Raw genomic sequence first — 18,739 nt, 5'->3', positions numbered from 1 at the left:
CTCTCTCTCTCTCTCTCTCTCTCTCTCTCTCTCTCTCTCTCTCTCTCTCTCTCTCTCTCTCTCTCTCTCTCTCTCTCTCTCTCTCTCTCTCTCTCTCTCTGAAATATCACATGAGTGGGGATGGTCCCCAAATTTTTTTACGATATACTGAATATATTTTAGGCATCAACAAAATATGTATAAAAATATTACAATTTTTACCACAACAGTTCATTTGGCAAATTGTGAATAGTAAAGAAAAAGTAACGAGTCCATATACAGTAAAAGACAACTAATTATAGTTTATCACATAAGATAGTTGTAACAAAAGTTGTAAATTTTTATATGATACTAGAATTGCCCAAAATGCCTCTCAACTTTTCAAAATCACATAAACAGACTCGCCTTTCTCATAGACTACACTCTTACCCACAACCCTCCTAAAAATACACTATTACCCCAAAACTTACCCAAAATTACTAGAGTTCCCCAAAACACCTTTAAAATACCCAAATATCCCTAGAACACTTAAAATTATCCCCAAATTCCTAAAAATAATATATTAAAATAGCCCTAAAACACCTAAAATACCCCTAATACACCAAAAATGACAAGAATACCCTAGAACACCAAAAAGGATCCAAACTAGCGAAAAAAGAAGAAGAAGAAGATTAAAATGCCTCTGTAACCCCTTCAATAAAAAAACTACCATTCTCGTAAACATACCAAGACCCCAAAACACCTCCTGAGAGTTTGGAATCCGAGCATCAGACTCCCTAAGATTAAGGTAAGGTCACTAATTGACAATTTGCCTTGAGTTTGAATCCTTTACTTCAGTTTTTATCAACATATGGGCCATAGGCCCGTCCCAATGTTGGACCCCATCCTAGGCTCCAGTAGAATTCAAACCATTTAACAATAAAAACCATATTAAAATATATGTTTTATAATCTATATATATAATTAAAGCAAAGCTAAAAGAAAATTCATTAGACTTTAAATTGGATTCCAATTGTTATCTAATTTTGCGTCATGTGTCCTATCTAAGTTTATTTTTTATTTTTTATTTTTAGGTGAGTTAATATTGTGCAAAGGACAAACAGTCCAATATAAATAAAACATCACAATCCCAATATAAAAAAAGTAAACTCATGTATATCCAAAAAAGAAGAAGAAAAAAAGAAGTAAAATTTGTTTATAAATATGTGGGTTAAAAATTGTGTAACTCTTACACTAAATATAATTTGAACTTATATATGTGTGTAATTATGATTGTTCACAAGTTATACACTAGTGACAAATAAATGGAAACAACAATTGAAAAGAAGAAGAGTAAGCAATATCAGTAATAAAAAAGAGACAAAAATTATTATTACCTTTCAAAATTAATAAATTTCAGAATTTATTAATGTTTTACATTAATATTTTATTACATATTATTAATTTTTCACAATTAATAATTTATTAATGTTTCACGATTTCAAAACTATAATTTATTAATGTTTATTAATGTTCATTATTAAAAAAGAGACAAAAAAATATAATTTATCAATTAATGTTTTACCTTTCAAAACTATTATTAATATTTCACAATTTCAAAACTATAATTTATTAATATTCATTAATAAAAAAGAGACAAAAACTATAATTTATTAATTAATGTTTTACTTTTTTTTTATACAACCTAATCTAAGTGTGTTTGTGTGTGAAGCTATCTCCTGAGACTTGAACCTCAGCCATTTTCTCTCACACCTCACAAGTACTTATACTTATAGAGTGACCACCACACTAAGAGTTCGCGGTGATATGTTTTACCTTTTAAAACTATTATTAATGTTTCAAAATTCCAAAATTATTAATTTAATAATTTATTCTTTTTCATTAAATTAGTGTATAAGTAATAAAATATTAAAATTACATAATAAAATGTTAAGTTTAGTATTGTTTCTAAACTCTGACATTTCAAGTTCGTATATGTTCATAGTATAGTTTTAAAAATATTAAAATTTGATCATTTAATGATTCTATCTTAACCATGGGAGTCCACATTAGTTGTACTTAAAGGCTTGTCTAACTACTAAAAGTCTTTCATGTGAATCATAAGTGGAATTTTAAATTTGAAAAGAGAAAAGAAAAGAAAAACTTATTTATATGTTCAAAAATAAACACAAGATTAAAAATACATTATTTTTCATTAATTTTCTTGTACTAAAATATTATTTAGTATTCACATAAATAGTTTTATTATTATTATTATTATTATTATTTGGATTTGTTTGAGGTACACACATGAACCGTGAATGTGCGCGCATGTATACATCACTTGTAAATTTCGTACCTTTAAAATTAATTCCAAATCCCACCATTGGTTACATGACGGGATTTTTTAGAAAATAACAATAAAACCCAAACAATATCATAAGTTAGGCAATGTTTGAAACTATATTGGTTTATAACAATTCGAGTTCAGAGAAATCGATTTCACTGTTTATTCGCCTACTTTACCTGCGGCTGAGGAAAAGAAATCAAGTTCACTAGACTTGTTTCTTATACACAAAAATTGAGTTCACTGGAGTTGATTTTCATACATGGAAATCGAGTCCACTGGACTTGATTTTTATACATGGAAATCGAGTCCACTGAACTCGTTTTCCATGTTTTGAACTTACACGATTTTTTTCGTGTTCTTCCCTTTCCTTTTTTCTCCCCAAAATGCCGCCTGTTTCTCCACTTCCAAGTCCCAAAAACCCTTGAAAAAATCAAATCCAAAACAAATCAAACCCGATCACCTGAAGCTTTCACAGGGGCTTGGTCAGAATCGGCGCCTGGATTGCTGGGAAACATCGTTGTTCTTCGTTGAAATCGAGTTTATTCTTCGTTTGCTGGGTTCGTTCTTTGTTCTTCGTGCTTCGCCGCCTAGGTTCTTCGTTTGCTCGTCGGTGTTGCTGGTTCATCGGTGCTTGGGTTTGTCGGCAAGAAACCACGTTCGTTTGCTGGGTTCGTTCGTTCTTCGTTCATCGGCAAGAAACCACATTCTGTGATAGCATGTGACTCGGTTTTTATACATGGAAAACGAGTTCAGTTGAGTCGATTTCTATGTATAAAAATCGAGTCCAGTGAACTCAATTTTTGTGTATAAGAAATGAGTCTAGTGAACTCGATTTCTTGGCCTCAGCCGCGGGTAAAGTAAGCGAATGAACAGTGAAATCGATTTCTTTGAACTCGAATTGTTATAAACCAATATAGTTTCAAACGTTGCCTAACTTATGATATTGTTTGGGTTTTATTGTTATTTTCTAAAAAATCCCGTTACATGACCTTTTTAAGTTGACTCTAATACTAATTTCGGGTAAGCTCTACCCTTCGACAAATAAGGCAATTTCTTAAGGCCCATAAAAAATAAGGCCCCATAATTTTATAAAATTTGAAGAGACTCATATATAAATTATTTTCTCTATCTTACTTAAATCTTAAAGAAAAAAAGCACCACCAAACGTCACATCTCTCTTTCTCTTTTAAAAAATAATTCTTATAACTAGCCATCATAAATCATATATACCCACCTCTCTTTAAAAGAATAATTCTTGTAACTAGCAATCATTAAAACATATATACTCTCTTTTTCTTTAAAAGCATTTGTTGATAAACTATTACAAGATTAGGAAGACTAGCTATATAATTAACTAAAAAAGATTAGCAAAACTTATATACGAAAATTAATTAGTAATTTTGCATTTAAAATAATAATAAATTTAAAGTAAAAACTATGATATATAAATTCAAATAAATATAATTCAATTAATATCTATATATATATATATATAAACACTTCACTTAAAATTGTGGCCTTTAGGCCTCGAATTTTAAAAATTCAGTTTTATAACAATTGTCATAATTTGACCTATACTTCACACTATACTTCAAAAATATTAGTCAAATTCCAATTAAGATTCCTAATATTTGCTTACATGGTCCAAATTGACCTAATAAACACTTGATATATATAGTGGAACTCAACATATATTTATAAGAGAATTGAATCTCTCTTTTGGTTGAGAAGAAAAGAGAATTGAATCTATGGTACGGATATCTAGACATTTTATCAGTTTTTTACATGGTGGTTTCTTTTTGCTTAACGAAAAAAGAAAAAGAAAAAAGACAGACAAAAAAAATAAAAAATGAAAAGACTTTTAGTACCTTTAATTGCAAAAGCGTGGCATTATTTCCCCCCCCCCCCCCCCCAAAAAACCCCCTTTTTATTTTAATTTTTTATATGTAACAAAGAAACATTATTAGATTAGAAGAAACTCATGCACACAAGAAGTATGAGCTTTGGCAACCAAATTTTTTTTTTTTGAAATTCAAGGAATCTACAAAAGAGGAATATATAAAGGTGTAAATGAAGCACCAAATGGTCAATACTCTCTCCACTGTGTTTACACTGAATTCATTAGCGTGATGTGTTTTAATAAGATTAGCCACAGTATGAATCTTCTCCAAAGCAGCTGACCAGCGAAAATAGCAAACTTTCAAGGAGCCTTGTTAACACTCTCTTGATCATATACTCTATCACTCACTTTTAATATAATACATCTTAACATAAATGTAACTTTAAGCATACAGATTTCGCTGAATTTACTTGTTAAGAGATTGTTTTACTTGGTAATTGTGCAATAATAATTGGAAAATTAGTTTGGTAAAATGTCAGAGTTCTTATTATGGACTCTATCGCTTTTTATATAATACTTCTGAACATAAATGTAACTTTAAGCATACAGATTTCGCTGAATTTACTTGTTAAGAGATTGTTTTACTTGGTAGTTGTGCAATAATAATTGGAAAATTAGTTTGGTAAATGTCAGAGTTCTTTATTATTATAAGTAAATTCATAAATGATCAAAAAGAGCTACCCATGTACAGGGGCCATAAACAAAGGCAACACAAAAATAAATAGGTGAATGTCAGAGTTCTTTTGTTGTAAATATAGTCATTTTATGCTCAATGCAGGCAATATGGAGAGAGAACAACAATTATACATTTAATGGTGTGAAGCAGTCAATTGAGTACTTATATCATCATGTGTGAAAATGTTGGTTGAGTGGTCCCTTACTCTTGGCCCAAATGATATTCATCCAGTTATATATATCATTAATTTTCTTTTCTTTTTCATATGAAATTCTTTTTTGATTAAAAATAAATAGTTTTACTGGAGATAAAAGAACAAGGGTGTAGTACCTTAGTAGAAAGGATGTACACAAGAGTAAACTCAATAGTACCTAAACAAATTAAGTTCTATATAGCATATCTAAAAAAATCAAAGATTCAAGGGAGAAGAAGGATTCATAGCCTTGGTCCACATGTGAAGAGTCCTTAAGAATACATTCTTCGATCCCCCAACCAATATCTCCCATCCCTCAAGTATCCCCCTCTTCTTTTCTTGCCAAATACACCACATTAAACACAAGGGAATGGCCTTCCAAATATCAATTCCATCTTTTGTATTTAACTCTAAAATCATGTTACTCTTTAGGGGAACCCTCTACAAATCATGTATACATGAGGTTTCTCCTCTATTTTTAATAATAATTCATTAGTTATTAAAAAAAAAATTAAAAAACTTGAAAAATAATTTTCAAAAATCACATAATCATGGCAGCTGATAAAGCGAATTAAGCTGAAGAAGCACCAATTTAACATAACAATTGGACATGCCAAACCAAATTCAAAGATTGTGGCAATAAATATTCAGAGTTTACAAGATTACTTATAAAAAATATTCAGGGTTTACAAGATCACTAAATTCATCAAAGGAAGAGGAGCTCACCAGCTGGTGCTGCTTACAACAAGTGCTGCTCTATTTGGCTTCAAGAAAATGTCAGTGCCAACCTGGGTAGTAAACAGAGTCTCATTTAGCTCATAGTTCCCCATTCCTAAACTTCCTGCAAGAAGTATGTAACTTGACCAAAATAGTCATTTCCACTAAACCTAAATTAAATTGGGAATAACAGATATAGTCAAAAGTTACACTTACCACCACTAACACAATCCCCAGATCCAAGAGGCTGACGGAGATCTTTATCTAGTCTACAAAACAACTACAAGTGATCCACATGTCAGACATAATTCTTCAATCAAACATTCTTGATTAGAAGCTGACAAAGAAATACTATCTTTATAGGTAATAACAATTTTATTAACCAAAAAAGAAAAGAATCATACAAAGGAAGCCAATAGAGTATACTGGATGTTTCTTTTTTGATAAGTAAAACTTTTATTAGAAAAGGAAAAGGGAAAGACACAAAAAGTAACGTGTAAAATCCCTTTACAGATAATACAGAAAGAAAGTCAATCCAATCAATAAAAGACACGGAGGAGGTGCCACCTAGGGCATGCATCCAAGCAAACAAAGACCTTAAAATAAAGAGTCGATGAATGAGTTCATCGTTGAAGGTATGAATAGAAATACTTGCTTCACCTTGTGCTTTTCCTCAAATGAAGTGGGATGGAAAAACTCAGGTGGCTGATCATATAACACTGTTGCACTATCAATGTCAAACCAGAAGAAGATATGAAAATCACCATTAGGATTTTTTACCAAAAATATTTATAAAGCAATAAAAAAAATTTGCAAACTTTTTAGCTGACCATCTTACTTAATCCCCCAGTTTTGAGCCAGTTCATGTTGCATTGCCTTTGTTACACATAGGGAACCATCTGCCATCTTCCCATAACGATTCTCAATCCTAAGAACACATCCAAAAATTATAAAAAAATGTACAGCTAAAAAAGGACATCATACACAAAAGCATGGATGCAAGTTGGTACCAACGATATACAGAGACGAAGCGACTATTTCTCCCAAGGGATAAACCAAGTAGTGTATATCCAAAATTATGCCAATCAATTATAAATGCGGAATTCCTAAGCGAACTTGCCCATCTTACAGCCACTAAGGTTGGAACAGAAGGAGGATTCTACAGAAGCAAGAAAGCATTAGAACTCAAATTATTAGAATTCTAAGACATAAATTAAAAAAATAAAATGAAAAATCAAGAATCCGGGGGACACACAATGACACACACAGACTGAGACAAGATACAAAATATATAATCAAGTGACAAAAAATGTTGAAAAATTAAAGACAAGGATTTTAATGAACTAAATGATTAACAAGAACAAAGGATCCAAAATGTGATTATTTCCAATTCATTCATTCATCTTCATGATATACAATAATGAATATGGTCCAGATACTCCATGATTCAAGCAATAACAAAATGTGCCCGTAGTGATGTTCCACTGAAATTTTCAGTACATGTGCCAAAATAGGCTGTTTTTTTTATAGGACATGTGCCAAAATAGGCTGTTATTCTTCAAACATAAACCCACAACCTTCAGAGTCACCTGAAAGTGTAAAGAGTCAACTATAAACCTCCCAAGATGGGTAAAACCATCCAGGAAAAAAAATTCAGAGTTTGCACAAAGATGCCTTCACTTCAACCATGTACTTGCATGTAGCACTTTTAGTAATCACTAGAAGGAAGATGTATCATAGCAATTGACACAACCAGGTATAATAACATCTCATTATATGCTATGGTTGATAAAAAATAAAAAATTACTTCTGGAAAAATATCATTTAGTTATCACAATCCTTTTTTTTAGTGCTAAATTACACACATACCCAAGTGGATCTTGAACCCACGACCTCACCCTCCAATCAATTATTATGGAAGAAGGAAGTGCCAATTGAGCTATAGCTCATTGGCCATTTAGTTATCACAATCACTCATCCAGCCATTATGACAATAGATTTAGTAAAAATTGATTTTTTTTTTTTTTTTTATTTGGCGTGGAAGAATAGCATTTTGCTTCATTTAGAAATGAGGATGTATGTACCTGGAACATAAGCCACCATACCTCCCCCCCCCCCCAATAGGAAAAAGTTGTATAATGAATTAAAAAATGACAATATTTAGTGCAATGTAGTTCCCAAATGTTAATCAGGAAGAATTTGTACCTGGAACATAAGCCACCATACCTCCCCCCCCCCCCAATAGGAAAAAGTTGTATAATGAATTAAAAAATGACAATATTTAGTGCAATGTAGTTCCCAAATGTTAATCAGGAAGAATAAGGGTTAATTGCAGTTATCCTAATCTATGGGAGATATTGCAATATGCACCCTAATTACAGTATTCTGAAATTAACACCCTAATTCAAGATTAATTAATAAAATATTACTAATTCCCACCCTATGATCCAAATCAATATCTCATTTAACAAACTAGCAGATAGTTATCTACCATAACCTTTGAGAGCATTTGAAATGTGCACCCTAAACTACAAAAGTTACACAATCGTTATCCTAATTCGAGATTAATTTGGATGGTGGCATGGACATTGCAAATTAGTCTCGAATTAGGGTGTTGATTGCAGCATTTTTAAATTTATGACGAACATTTGTAAATTTCCTTATAGTTCAAGGCAGATTGCTACAATTAACCCATAAAATAATAAGCAATTGCAACTGCAACAACAAGAAAGACTTACAAATGAGACATTTGTATTTAACTATCACTTGACCTCCTCTGTCATAAGAAAAGTCTAAATTTTGCTAAAAAATGCTTTTATCAATATAGGATTCTTTCATATATTAAGCAAGCACCAACACAAAAGATGAGGATTTCAAGAGGAAGTAAACATAATAACAATCAATGACCAAAATTTTTTTTCCTAGAACAATCAAAGACTACTAATACTACATATGCCACAAAGTTGTTAAATAAGAAACACCGTGTACTCCCAAAATGAAATATGAGGGTTCACCTGCACGATAAAAACATCAGGAGAAGGTATCTTTAGACAAAGAAACCAGAGAAGCATTAAAAACTGAATTATTGGCTTGAGCAGAAGCATTATGGGGCGAAATATCCTGGGTAATCCTTGAAAGATTTTTGGCCATTGTGTCTGCAAATCAAAACAATATACAATAAATAATCAAAAGAAAATGATAGACACAAATCCCCAGTCTAAAAATATACTGAAATATCTCCACCACAATACCATTGGGTGAATATGTATGGATGGGTGACTTAGAACTGCAATGTGGGGCTCAGAACCTATTCAAACATTCAAATTTGTGGTTAAAGCAGCACACTTAGTAATAGCTTGACGGAAAGACCCCTAAACCCTTGAGAAGAAACAGAGAGGAGAGTTCATAGATAACTATAGAGTAAAACTCACCAAAAGTCTATCAGTTTAGCCCTTTTTTTAAAAAAAAAAAATGAGAGATGCCTGCAACAATTGGATTAAAAAAAACATTACATTTTTTTTTTCCAAAGAATAGAAAGGTTTACCTCCATATGCAATGATGTCCACTTCTAGAGATGCCTGCAAAATCAAAAGAAAAGTTTGCAGATGAGTTGAGAAACCAAGAAACATGAGAGATCTGAATGAAAATGATAAAAAAATCATAACATGAAGAAGTATGGAGCTGTAAGAGGAAAATTTGATCTAGTAGATATACATCACTCCACATATATTTCCAAGCTAACCAAAATAAGCTTCACTCCTTTAACAGTTTCAATAACCCTGGATAATACTCATTCACCAGTCATCACTTTGTGTAACGACCAACAATGTTAAATGGGATTAATAGATGCAGTTAGAAAATGAAAAGCAATCAAAAAAACAAGACGGTGATCACTGCATGCAAATGTTATTGTGCCAATGTCTAAAGATTATGTTCAAGGAACCCACAATCTCAAAAATAAGATGAGTGAAGAGGCAGCAAATAATAATCAATCATCAACCCTAGTCACCTCCCACAAACTGCAAACCTTATAATATCTCTCATTTTATACTTTATATCATTCCATCAAAAGAAATTACTTTACCAAAATTTGAAGTTATAATACAACTGCCAAACTCTAACTTTGATTAACAATACTAAACTAGTACCCAAAAAAAATGTGAAATATGTGATAGTCCCTGAAATTTGATTTGGGTTCTATTTTAGTCCCTAAAATTTGAAAAGTTCGTTTATAATCTTCAAAAAAAAAAAAAAAATGCAAACATACCAAGTTAGTCCTTCTCTAACCTTTCCGTTATAACGGAGGAGCGCTACGTGAGTTTGTCAAATTTTGCCACATAAACAAGAATTAGAATGTCAAGGCTATGAATGAACTAGCTTAGTACATTCACAATTCTTTTAGGACTAAAAGCTGCCTTTCAAGTAGGCTGTAGCTCAACTAGCACCTCCTAGCTTGCATTGTTCAAATTCATGTGTTTAATAGGTCAGTGTGGCTGACCCATTTTCTCTTGCAGCACAAAATTGGTACATAGTTGAAATCATCCAGATTTACCCAATGAACAAACAGCACTAGTATTAAGATCCATACAACAAGCATATTAGTACACAAGTCAAATTAATTGCTCGTCTATAATAAGACTTCAATTAATTACATTTTTTACCTCCTTCAATTCATTGTCAATAAATAAATCTAAATACTAATGCACACCCTTGGCGTGATGATCAGTTCACATGAACAAGTTCTTGTGGAGTGGGAGATAAGTGCTCGGGTTCAAATCTTCGTGAGCGAGACTCAACACATAGACACTTAAATTAAGCGAGACAAAAATAAAGAAAAAAAAAAGAAAAAAAGAAAAAGAAAAAGAAAGATGAACCTGACGGGCAAGTGAAAGAGCGTGATACTGCATCCGAGGGCTTCGACCGAGGTCTCCCAATACCACCACGCACGCCCTCCCTCTCTTCCCGTTTTGCCCTTCATAATCGTTCATTATTACGTCAAATTCTGAATTAAAAATGGGCTGTTGTATCGGTAGTTTTGTTTAATTGTGTGAATCAATTCAACCAAAAAAAAATTAGAAATGATTTTTTTTTTTTTTTTTTTTTTGTTTACCTGACATTTGAGAAAATCAAATCCACTTGAAAAAATCCACTTGAAAAATCAAATTCTCTCTCTGTACACAGACTCAGTTTCACTCCCTCGCTCTCTCGTTTTACAGGAAATGTGAAACCCAGAAAGAGATGGTGACTTCGAATTCACTGCAAACCCGACCCGGAAATAATGTGCAGAGAGAATGGGCTTAAGTTATGGACTACTCGACTTGTTTGGACTTGGATTTGCCTAGTCCATTTTAATGATTTTTTTAATTATTATTATTATTAATTAATCAATTTTCTCACCTGTCTTAAAATCTAAGTAGACTTTAGGGATCAAATTGATCAATTTTAAAAATTCTTGAACTTGATTAACTTTAGCTCATAGTTCGGAATATGTTATTGGAGTTTACCTATTTAATTATATAGGACATTTTATGATTCTTCCTTTCTTTTAAACGGAAAAACATTGTGATTGCGATTTCTTTCTAATTTATTTATTTAGCAATAACTAATTAATGAGAGTTTAGTTGATTGTTAGATAACCGCTAGGCACAAGGACATTCCAATGTACTAATAGAGAATTTATAAATGTTTCATTATAATTTAGATATAAAATGTAATTATATTTTTAATCAATTTAAGAATTATATAAGAGAAGGATAATTATTAATAATGGTGAAGAAAAAAAGTCAATAAAAAAATTAAATGTGGTGTTTATTTTATTAAAAAAGAAGAAGAAAAATTAGAAAAAGAAACTGTGTATTAAAAACATTGTCACGTCCCAACGTACTAATATGTTAACCGGAACAAACAAAAATGAATAAGAAGAAGTTGTTTATCAAAACAAAAAATAAAAAGAATAAGAAGAAGAAGAAGAAGAAGTTATTGTGACAAAAATGTTTGCTTTATCAAAATAAATAAATAAATAAAAAGAAGTTACTATGAACAAAACTCTCTATGTTTTGAGAAAGCACTCATTGTTACATTAAAGTTTATCCAAGGATGTGATAAAATAATAGAGGAAAAAGTGATAATGAAATGAATCGAGAAAATAGCAAAGAAAGAGTTGATAATTTACACTATTAATAATAGGACTTCTTGTTTAGGTTTTATCATTTTGCATACTAAAATATTCTGATACAAATTCTTAAACTATATAAAATACCCCTATCTTTTAGTTAAATCATTTTAAATTAAAAAACACAAACTAGTTAAAAAAGTAATTTATTGTTCATAAGTTTTAGGTTTTTCCCTTTCTTTTCTCCATTTTGTCTCAAAATTAGGACACCATCTCTATCTCACTTTTAAACATCATTTAAAAATATAAAAAATAAAAAATAAAAAAAAACACACACACACACACACACATCATTTCAAGATACCTAACCTCTCCTATTTGAATTTTAATGCCTCTACGTGAGAGTTAGGAAAAAAAGACCAGTTTCAATTTCAAATAGTTTCTTTCATACACATCATCCACTAACTTATGTACAAATAACGAATTAGAAAAAAAAAAATCTCATAGAGAAGGATTCTAGTAAAAAATAACAAATTTATTTTATTTAAAAAAATTGGTCAATTTGGTTTAGTCCATAATTTGTAAGTCTGATTTCTATTATATAGTATTTGAAACAACTATTTGGCAAACCACAACTTTTAAGCCCAAAATTTATTAGTACATAATATAATATGATATGATAGGTTACAAAAAAAAGTATGATGAAAATATTATCTTGGTCTTATATATATATATATATATTTTTTTTTTTTAAGTAAAAATACAATTATTCATTATAAAAAAAAAAAAAAAAAAAAAAAAAAAAAAAAAAAAACCTAAAACAAGAAGACAGCTTAAATATTTTTATTAAGCAAATCTAGAGTATCCTAGCAACACGAATCTTGATACATGGCTTTAAACTAGAATCTTAATCCAAGGTCAAAATTAGCTGAGCTTTAAAAAAAAAAAAAAAAGACTAGAATGTAAATTACATTATTTAAGTTTGATTGAAATTTATTTTAGTCTTCTAAATTTACTTTCATTAAATTGAGTTCTCTAAATTTCATATTTATTCATTTAGACATTTTGTCCAATTTCGTTAAAAATTTGGCGCTAAAAAGTATTTTTCTAAAATGAACTTTTTTATAAAATTAAAAAAAAAAAATTATAGATTCTTTTATCTAAGAATTTTTTTTTTTAAAAGAAAGATATTTTATTAGTTAATTGCATACTTAACAACTATTTTATAATGGAATTGAGCAAAATGTCTAAATTGAATAAAAACATGCATATAACAAACGAATGTATAAAAATAAATAATTTTCACATATGTTTAAAGTACAAGTTTATTTTTAAATACATTAGTGTTTAAAAAAAATAATACTTATTACATTCATTAAAGATTAACAATTAATTAAATGCAAGTTGATAGTTTTATAATTTGATGTTACCTATAATTATGCATGTGGCCTCACTTTTTTGGAAATAAATACAAATCAAGGGATTGGAGACTTTTATTATATATATCCTTGTTGAGGGTCTTTGTTTTTTTTTTTTTTTTGTGGAACCCGAACAGAAGGAAGGAAGCCCAACCCAGCAACACGAGCAGCAAAGAAATGGCAAGCATAGAGTAGAACCATTAAGTTCAAGCGGCAGGAATAATGAATCACAAATCTATAAAATAAATAAATGGGTGTTGAGAAAGCAAATGGGCTCAAAAGAGCCCGGAAAAAGAGAAATAGCAAATAGCAAACCCATGGGCAGTGTACGATGTGGAAAAAGTAAGAATGGGCCACGGCAGGCCCAAAGCAATGCAAGTAAAGAGAGTAGGGGATTGATGGCAGGCCCACAAACCCCAAAGATGAGTATGGGGTAATTGGGCCAAGGAAGCCCAATGAAGTTAGTAAAAGCCCATGAGAACACAAAGTTAGGAAAAGGGCGAAGGAAGCCCAAGGCAAGCAAATGGGCCAAGGATGCCCAAGGGAAAACAAAAGGGACATAGAAGCCCATAAGTAAGAAAATCCATGGTCATGCTAAGCCATTTGGGAAAGAATACACGGCAGGCCTAAAAAGACCCAGCAGGATCAAGTCATTACAGCAGGAATGACAGAGTAATATGGCAGGACATGATAGCAATCAAGAAATAAATTGGAAGAAATGTAAAGCCTAGTGTCAAATGAAGCCCAACCCCTAAGGGGAGCAGGGAATTATAAAATAGCCTACATAAAAGGACGAAGAAGTGTGGCAGACTATGCAAACAAGCCTCCAGACCACAGCAAACGCATGAGCAGCAGGCAGATTTTGGAAAACCTAAAAGGGAAGTACGCGCAAGGCTCAGGCACCACCAGCCTGTACCCAGTCAATATGGGACGTGGTGGGGTCATAGGTCAGAGATAAGGGGGTATGGTTTGGTGGTGGGGAGAGGGAAAAAGACCTATCCTGCGGCTCCTGCCTAAGCTCTTTTAGGAGGTACGTTCTGCTGGAATGACAGACCACCCAAAAGAAGCAAGGTTGAGGGAGGAACCGTTAGGTGCATGCCATGAGCGATAGAGAGAGAAAGCACCTACACCGTGGCAGAAAAGGGTGCCACGGCAGACTAATGAATAAAACAACCTACCTTTGTCTGGTAAAGGGGAGTGACACACAGACGAACCCTTAGCGGTCGGCAAATACACCCAGACCAGACAAAGGTTGTTAAAGGACAAAGTAGTAAAATCTGGTCACGGCAAGCACTATAAGAAGACCCTTGCCATGCCCAGAAAAGGGATCGAAAAACAGGGGAAGATCACGAAATAGAATAGAAAGAAAGTCAAAAAAAGGGAAAGAAAAAGATAAGAAAGAAAACAGAAAACAAAGAGAGTTAATACAGTGGGCATGTACCAGTAGGTCGATTTCCCTCTCTCCCTCTCAAAATCCTACTCTCTTCCAAAAAGTAAAAAGGATTCCTTTGGGCATTACCCATTCAAGTCCGGTTCCCTCAAAACCATTAATCCCTACGGCAGGATCTTTCTTGGGAGATTAGCTGCATTGAGAGGAAGCGTTGTTCCTCTTTGGTTTTTTGCTTCTGCGAACCAAACTTGACTTAATTCATGATTATTCTTGATTAACTCATATTGTCATTTACTCCTTTATCTTCTTTGTAAAAGTCATTATTATCATTGTGATTGTGTTTCGTAATTAGGGATTATTTGGTCATTTTCTATTAAAAAGTTAGAAGACTTTGTTTTGTTGTTATTATATCTGTCTGCCATAACTTATCTGAAACAGCTTTGCCTGCCATAAGCACACTCCTGACAAACGAGGCATAGTTTGTGCACAAGCCGGCCCAAATTGAGTTGCAGTTGGACCGGTCTCAACTCTTTTACTTAGAATACTCGGGCCCACTACCGCAGGAGGCAGCCCAGCCTAACGCACAACATAAAAAAGGCCCCTACAATCCTAAAGATTTCTTCTCCACAACTTAGGGGTTGACTTAAGTGCTTTAGAGATTTCCCCACTTTTGCCATCCTATTACTTAAACAATTTTCATCTGTATTTTATTTATTTATTTTTAACCCAATGCACTATACATGTATTGGAACCTCTTATTCCAAACATTTATTAAATCCATCATTTTTTTTTTAAATTAAAAAAAATTCAAGTAAAAATAAAATCATTGAATACTCTTTTTAATACGATTATTACAATAAATAATATTCAACTTGTACTTGAAAGAATTTAAAAACCTTTTACAAGTACATCAAATTACAAAACTATCAACTTGCATTTAATTATTTTATAATTTTCAAAGAATGTAATAAACGTTTGTAGTTGGCCTTTTTGTTATATTGGGCTGGGCTGTCTCCTACAGTATTAGGCCTAAGTATTCTAAGTAAGAGAGTTGAGACCGGTCCAACTGCAACTCAATTTGGTCCGGCTTGTGTGCAAACTATGCCTCGTTTGCCAAGAGCATGCTTACGGCAGGCAGAGCCATTTTAGATGAGTCATGGCAGGTAGATATGGTAATAATAAGACAAAAGAAAGTACTTTGACTCCTTAATCAAAGTGAATGGATAATCCCAAATCAAGAAAAATAATCACAGTTTAACAACTATTACTTTTATAAAGAAAGCAAGGGGAATAAGTGAGTAGTATATCGGTTAATCAAACAAAAGAAAGAAATCAGATCAAGGCTGATCCGCAGGACTGAAACCAGAGAGAGAAGAATGTTTCTTCTCAAAGCAAATAATCTCCCGGGGAAATCCTGCCGTGGAAATTAACACTTTGAGAGAAACGAACCTGAATGGTTGGTGCCCATATGAACTTCTTGCTTCTGGCAGAGAACAGGATTTTAAGAGGGAGAGAGGGAATCAACCTGTTGGTGCCTGCCTGCTGATCTAACTCTCTATTTATTTCTTTCTTTAATTTTCCTCTTATCTTTTCTTTCTTTCCTCCACACTCGTTTTTTCTATTTCTTGGTTTTCCTTAGTGATTCTTATTACCGTGATTCTGGTCCCCTCCTTTGTTTGCGCTCAGCAAAGGCCTCCTTTTATAGTGCCTGCCGTGACCGAATTTTACTGTTTTAACCCTTAACCACATTTGTCTAGTCTGGGTGTACTTGCTGACCACTACTGGTCTGTCTGTGTGCCACTCCCTATCTCTAGACAAAGAAAACTATTTTGTTTGTTAGTTTGCCATGGCACCCTTTCCTGCCACAGTGTGGGTGCTCTCTCTCCCTATCCCTTATGACATGCACCTAGTGGTTCCAACTCAGCCTTGCTTCTTTTGGGTGGTATGTCATTCCAGTAGGAGGTATCTTCCAAAAGAGCTTGAGTAAGAACCCCAAAATAGGTTTTTCCCCTTTCCCCACCGCCAAACCAGGCACTCTTACCTCTAACCCATAACCTCACCATGTCTCGTATTGGCTGGGTACATGCTAGTGATGTCTGAGCCTTGCGCGTGCCTCCCTTTCATGTACGTCCAAAATCTGTTTACTACTCATGCATTCGCTGCAGTCTGGAGGCTTGCTTGCACAGTTTGCCGACCATCTTTGACCTTTTATGTGAGCTGCTTTCTGATTTCCCACTCCCCTTAAGAGTTGGGCTTTGTTTGATGTTAGGCTTTGCCTTCTTTCAGTCTACTCCTTGACTACTATCATTTTCTACCATATCACTCTGTCATTTCTGTTGTGACATTTATTTTACTCAATTCTATTGGACTTCTTTGGGCCTGCCGTTTATTCTTTCCCCAGTGGCTCAGTATGGCCATTGGTTTTCATCACATTACTTTCGGGCTCCTGTCTCCCATTTGTTTTCTCTTGGGCATCCTTGACCCATTTGCTTTTCTTGGACTTTCTTGGCCTTTTTCCTAACTCTGCATCATGGGCTTTTACTAACTCCATTGGGCTTCTCCAACCCAATTACTTTGTCCTCATCTTTAGGTTTCATAGGCTTGCCATTAACCCCTTACTTTTTTTACTTGCATTACTTTAGACCTACTGCGGTCCATTCTCACTTTTCTACATCATATACTGCCCATGGGTTTGCTATTTCTCTCTTTCCGGGCTCCTTTGAGCCTGTTTGCTTCCTCAAGGCTCATTTGCTTATTTTATGGACCTGTGGCCCATTATTCTTGCAGCTTGGGCTTATTGGTTTTTTCTATCTGTTTACCAGCTCCTTTCTGCCCGTGTTGTTGGGCTTCTTTCTTTTTTTTTATGACTTCTAAAATGACCACCAACAACGTTTTATAAACATGGTTTTCTCAAAAAAAAAAAAAGTTTTATAAACATAGTATTTATCTAAACATAAACGTGATCTTAAACATATATGAAAAATAACCCAGGGGGTTGGCCAAGTTGGTTGGGCTCTTGGTCTCAAAGTGCTTGTACTGGGCTTGACTAGGTGTGCTCCCTAATTCAAGTTCTGCTACTTGCACTTTGAAAAGAATTTCCTGGGCCAGTGCTTTACCCCTTCGTGGGCCCATCTGGCATGAACAGTGATTAGTCTTTGGTTGAAAGTCTTGAGGAAACACTGTGGGAAACCAAAAAAAAAAAAAAAACATATATGAAAATTAAATAATTTTATATATTCCTTCCTTTTATGCATGATTTTATACTATGTTATATAAAAAATTATAAAAAAAAATCAAACAATGAACACATGATATGGTGAATAAATAAAAAGTACAAGGAAAACATTTCCAAGAGAAAAATCACTAACCTACGACCACAACAAAGGAATCCACGATAATAAAAGAAGTTTAATAATCTAGTATAAAACCCTTTTACTTATCCATGGTAATTTTATAGGTGTTTATTCATTAGGTGCTGTAAAACATGGCTTTTACGCCACGATCAATGTTCATATAAAATTTAAGCTACTTGGACAACAATTAAATTTGTTATTTATATAATAGATTATAGTGTTATATGGTAAATTCGTTCATTCTGTTTTAGCTTTTATCCATTGAGCATTAGCTAAAGTTTTTATACATATATATTAGCTCCATCACACCTGAGCTGTCTTTTATAAAGATGTGTAGAAAGCGTGGTCTAAGGCCATGTAGGTGGTAAATGCTCACATTTGAGATATTACCCTTTTACCAGTAACAACTTGAATAAGAAAAATTCTACAACAAATTTAATTAAGTGACAAGTTGTTATATCCTAATTAGGAACAATAAATTATTCATTTAACTAGTTTGTGTTTTTTAATTTAAAATTATTTAACTAAAAGATATGGTTATTTTAGAGAGTTTAATAATTTGTGTGTGGGAATTTTATATTTTGCCACTTCAACTGCAAATATCCATTTTTCGTCGATTTATCGTCCAGCAAAACTCCGAACTAGAATTCATCAAAACCTAATGAAGTTTTT

General features: G+C 32.8%; 1 protein-coding gene across 5 annotated transcripts in view; it reads right to left on the bottom strand.

The window, feature by feature from the left end:
• Positions 1 to 11,086, bottom strand: part of LOC112024707 (UDP-glycosyltransferase TURAN) — a 19,622-nt gene extending 8,536 nt beyond the window's left edge. The window contains exons 1-10 of one of the 5 annotated variants that reach the window (XM_065763089.1): positions 10,905 to 11,086; positions 10,669 to 10,812; positions 9,339 to 9,372; positions 9,046 to 9,101; positions 8,809 to 8,949; positions 6,805 to 6,953; positions 6,633 to 6,722; positions 6,446 to 6,521; positions 6,011 to 6,074; positions 5,804 to 5,918 (exon numbers count right to left, since the gene is read on the bottom strand). In XM_065763089.1, the coding sequence (XP_065619161.1) occupies positions 5,804 to 5,918; positions 6,011 to 6,074; positions 6,446 to 6,521; positions 6,633 to 6,722; positions 6,805 to 6,953; positions 8,809 to 8,949; positions 9,046 to 9,101; positions 9,339 to 9,372; positions 10,669 to 10,782 (839 nt within the window). In that variant the 5' untranslated portion in view covers positions 10,783 to 10,812; positions 10,905 to 11,086. Of the gene's footprint in view, positions 1 to 5,803; positions 5,919 to 6,010; positions 6,075 to 6,445; positions 6,522 to 6,632; positions 6,723 to 6,804; positions 6,954 to 8,808; positions 8,950 to 9,045; positions 9,102 to 9,338; positions 9,373 to 10,668; positions 10,813 to 10,904 lie in introns of those variants that run through there. The other 4 variants (XM_065763087.1, XM_065763088.1, XM_065763090.1 and 1 more) reach the window with 4 other exon arrangements.
• Between the last annotated feature and the right edge of the window lie 7,653 nt (positions 11,087 to 18,739).

This window comes from Quercus suber, unplaced genomic scaffold (genome assembly GCF_002906115.3).
Source record: "Quercus suber isolate HL8 unplaced genomic scaffold, Cork oak 2.0 scaffold_491, whole genome shotgun sequence".
Taxonomy (NCBI): domain Eukaryota; kingdom Viridiplantae; phylum Streptophyta; class Magnoliopsida; order Fagales; family Fagaceae; genus Quercus; species Quercus suber.
This window is presented reverse-complemented; position numbering and strand designations above follow the sequence as displayed.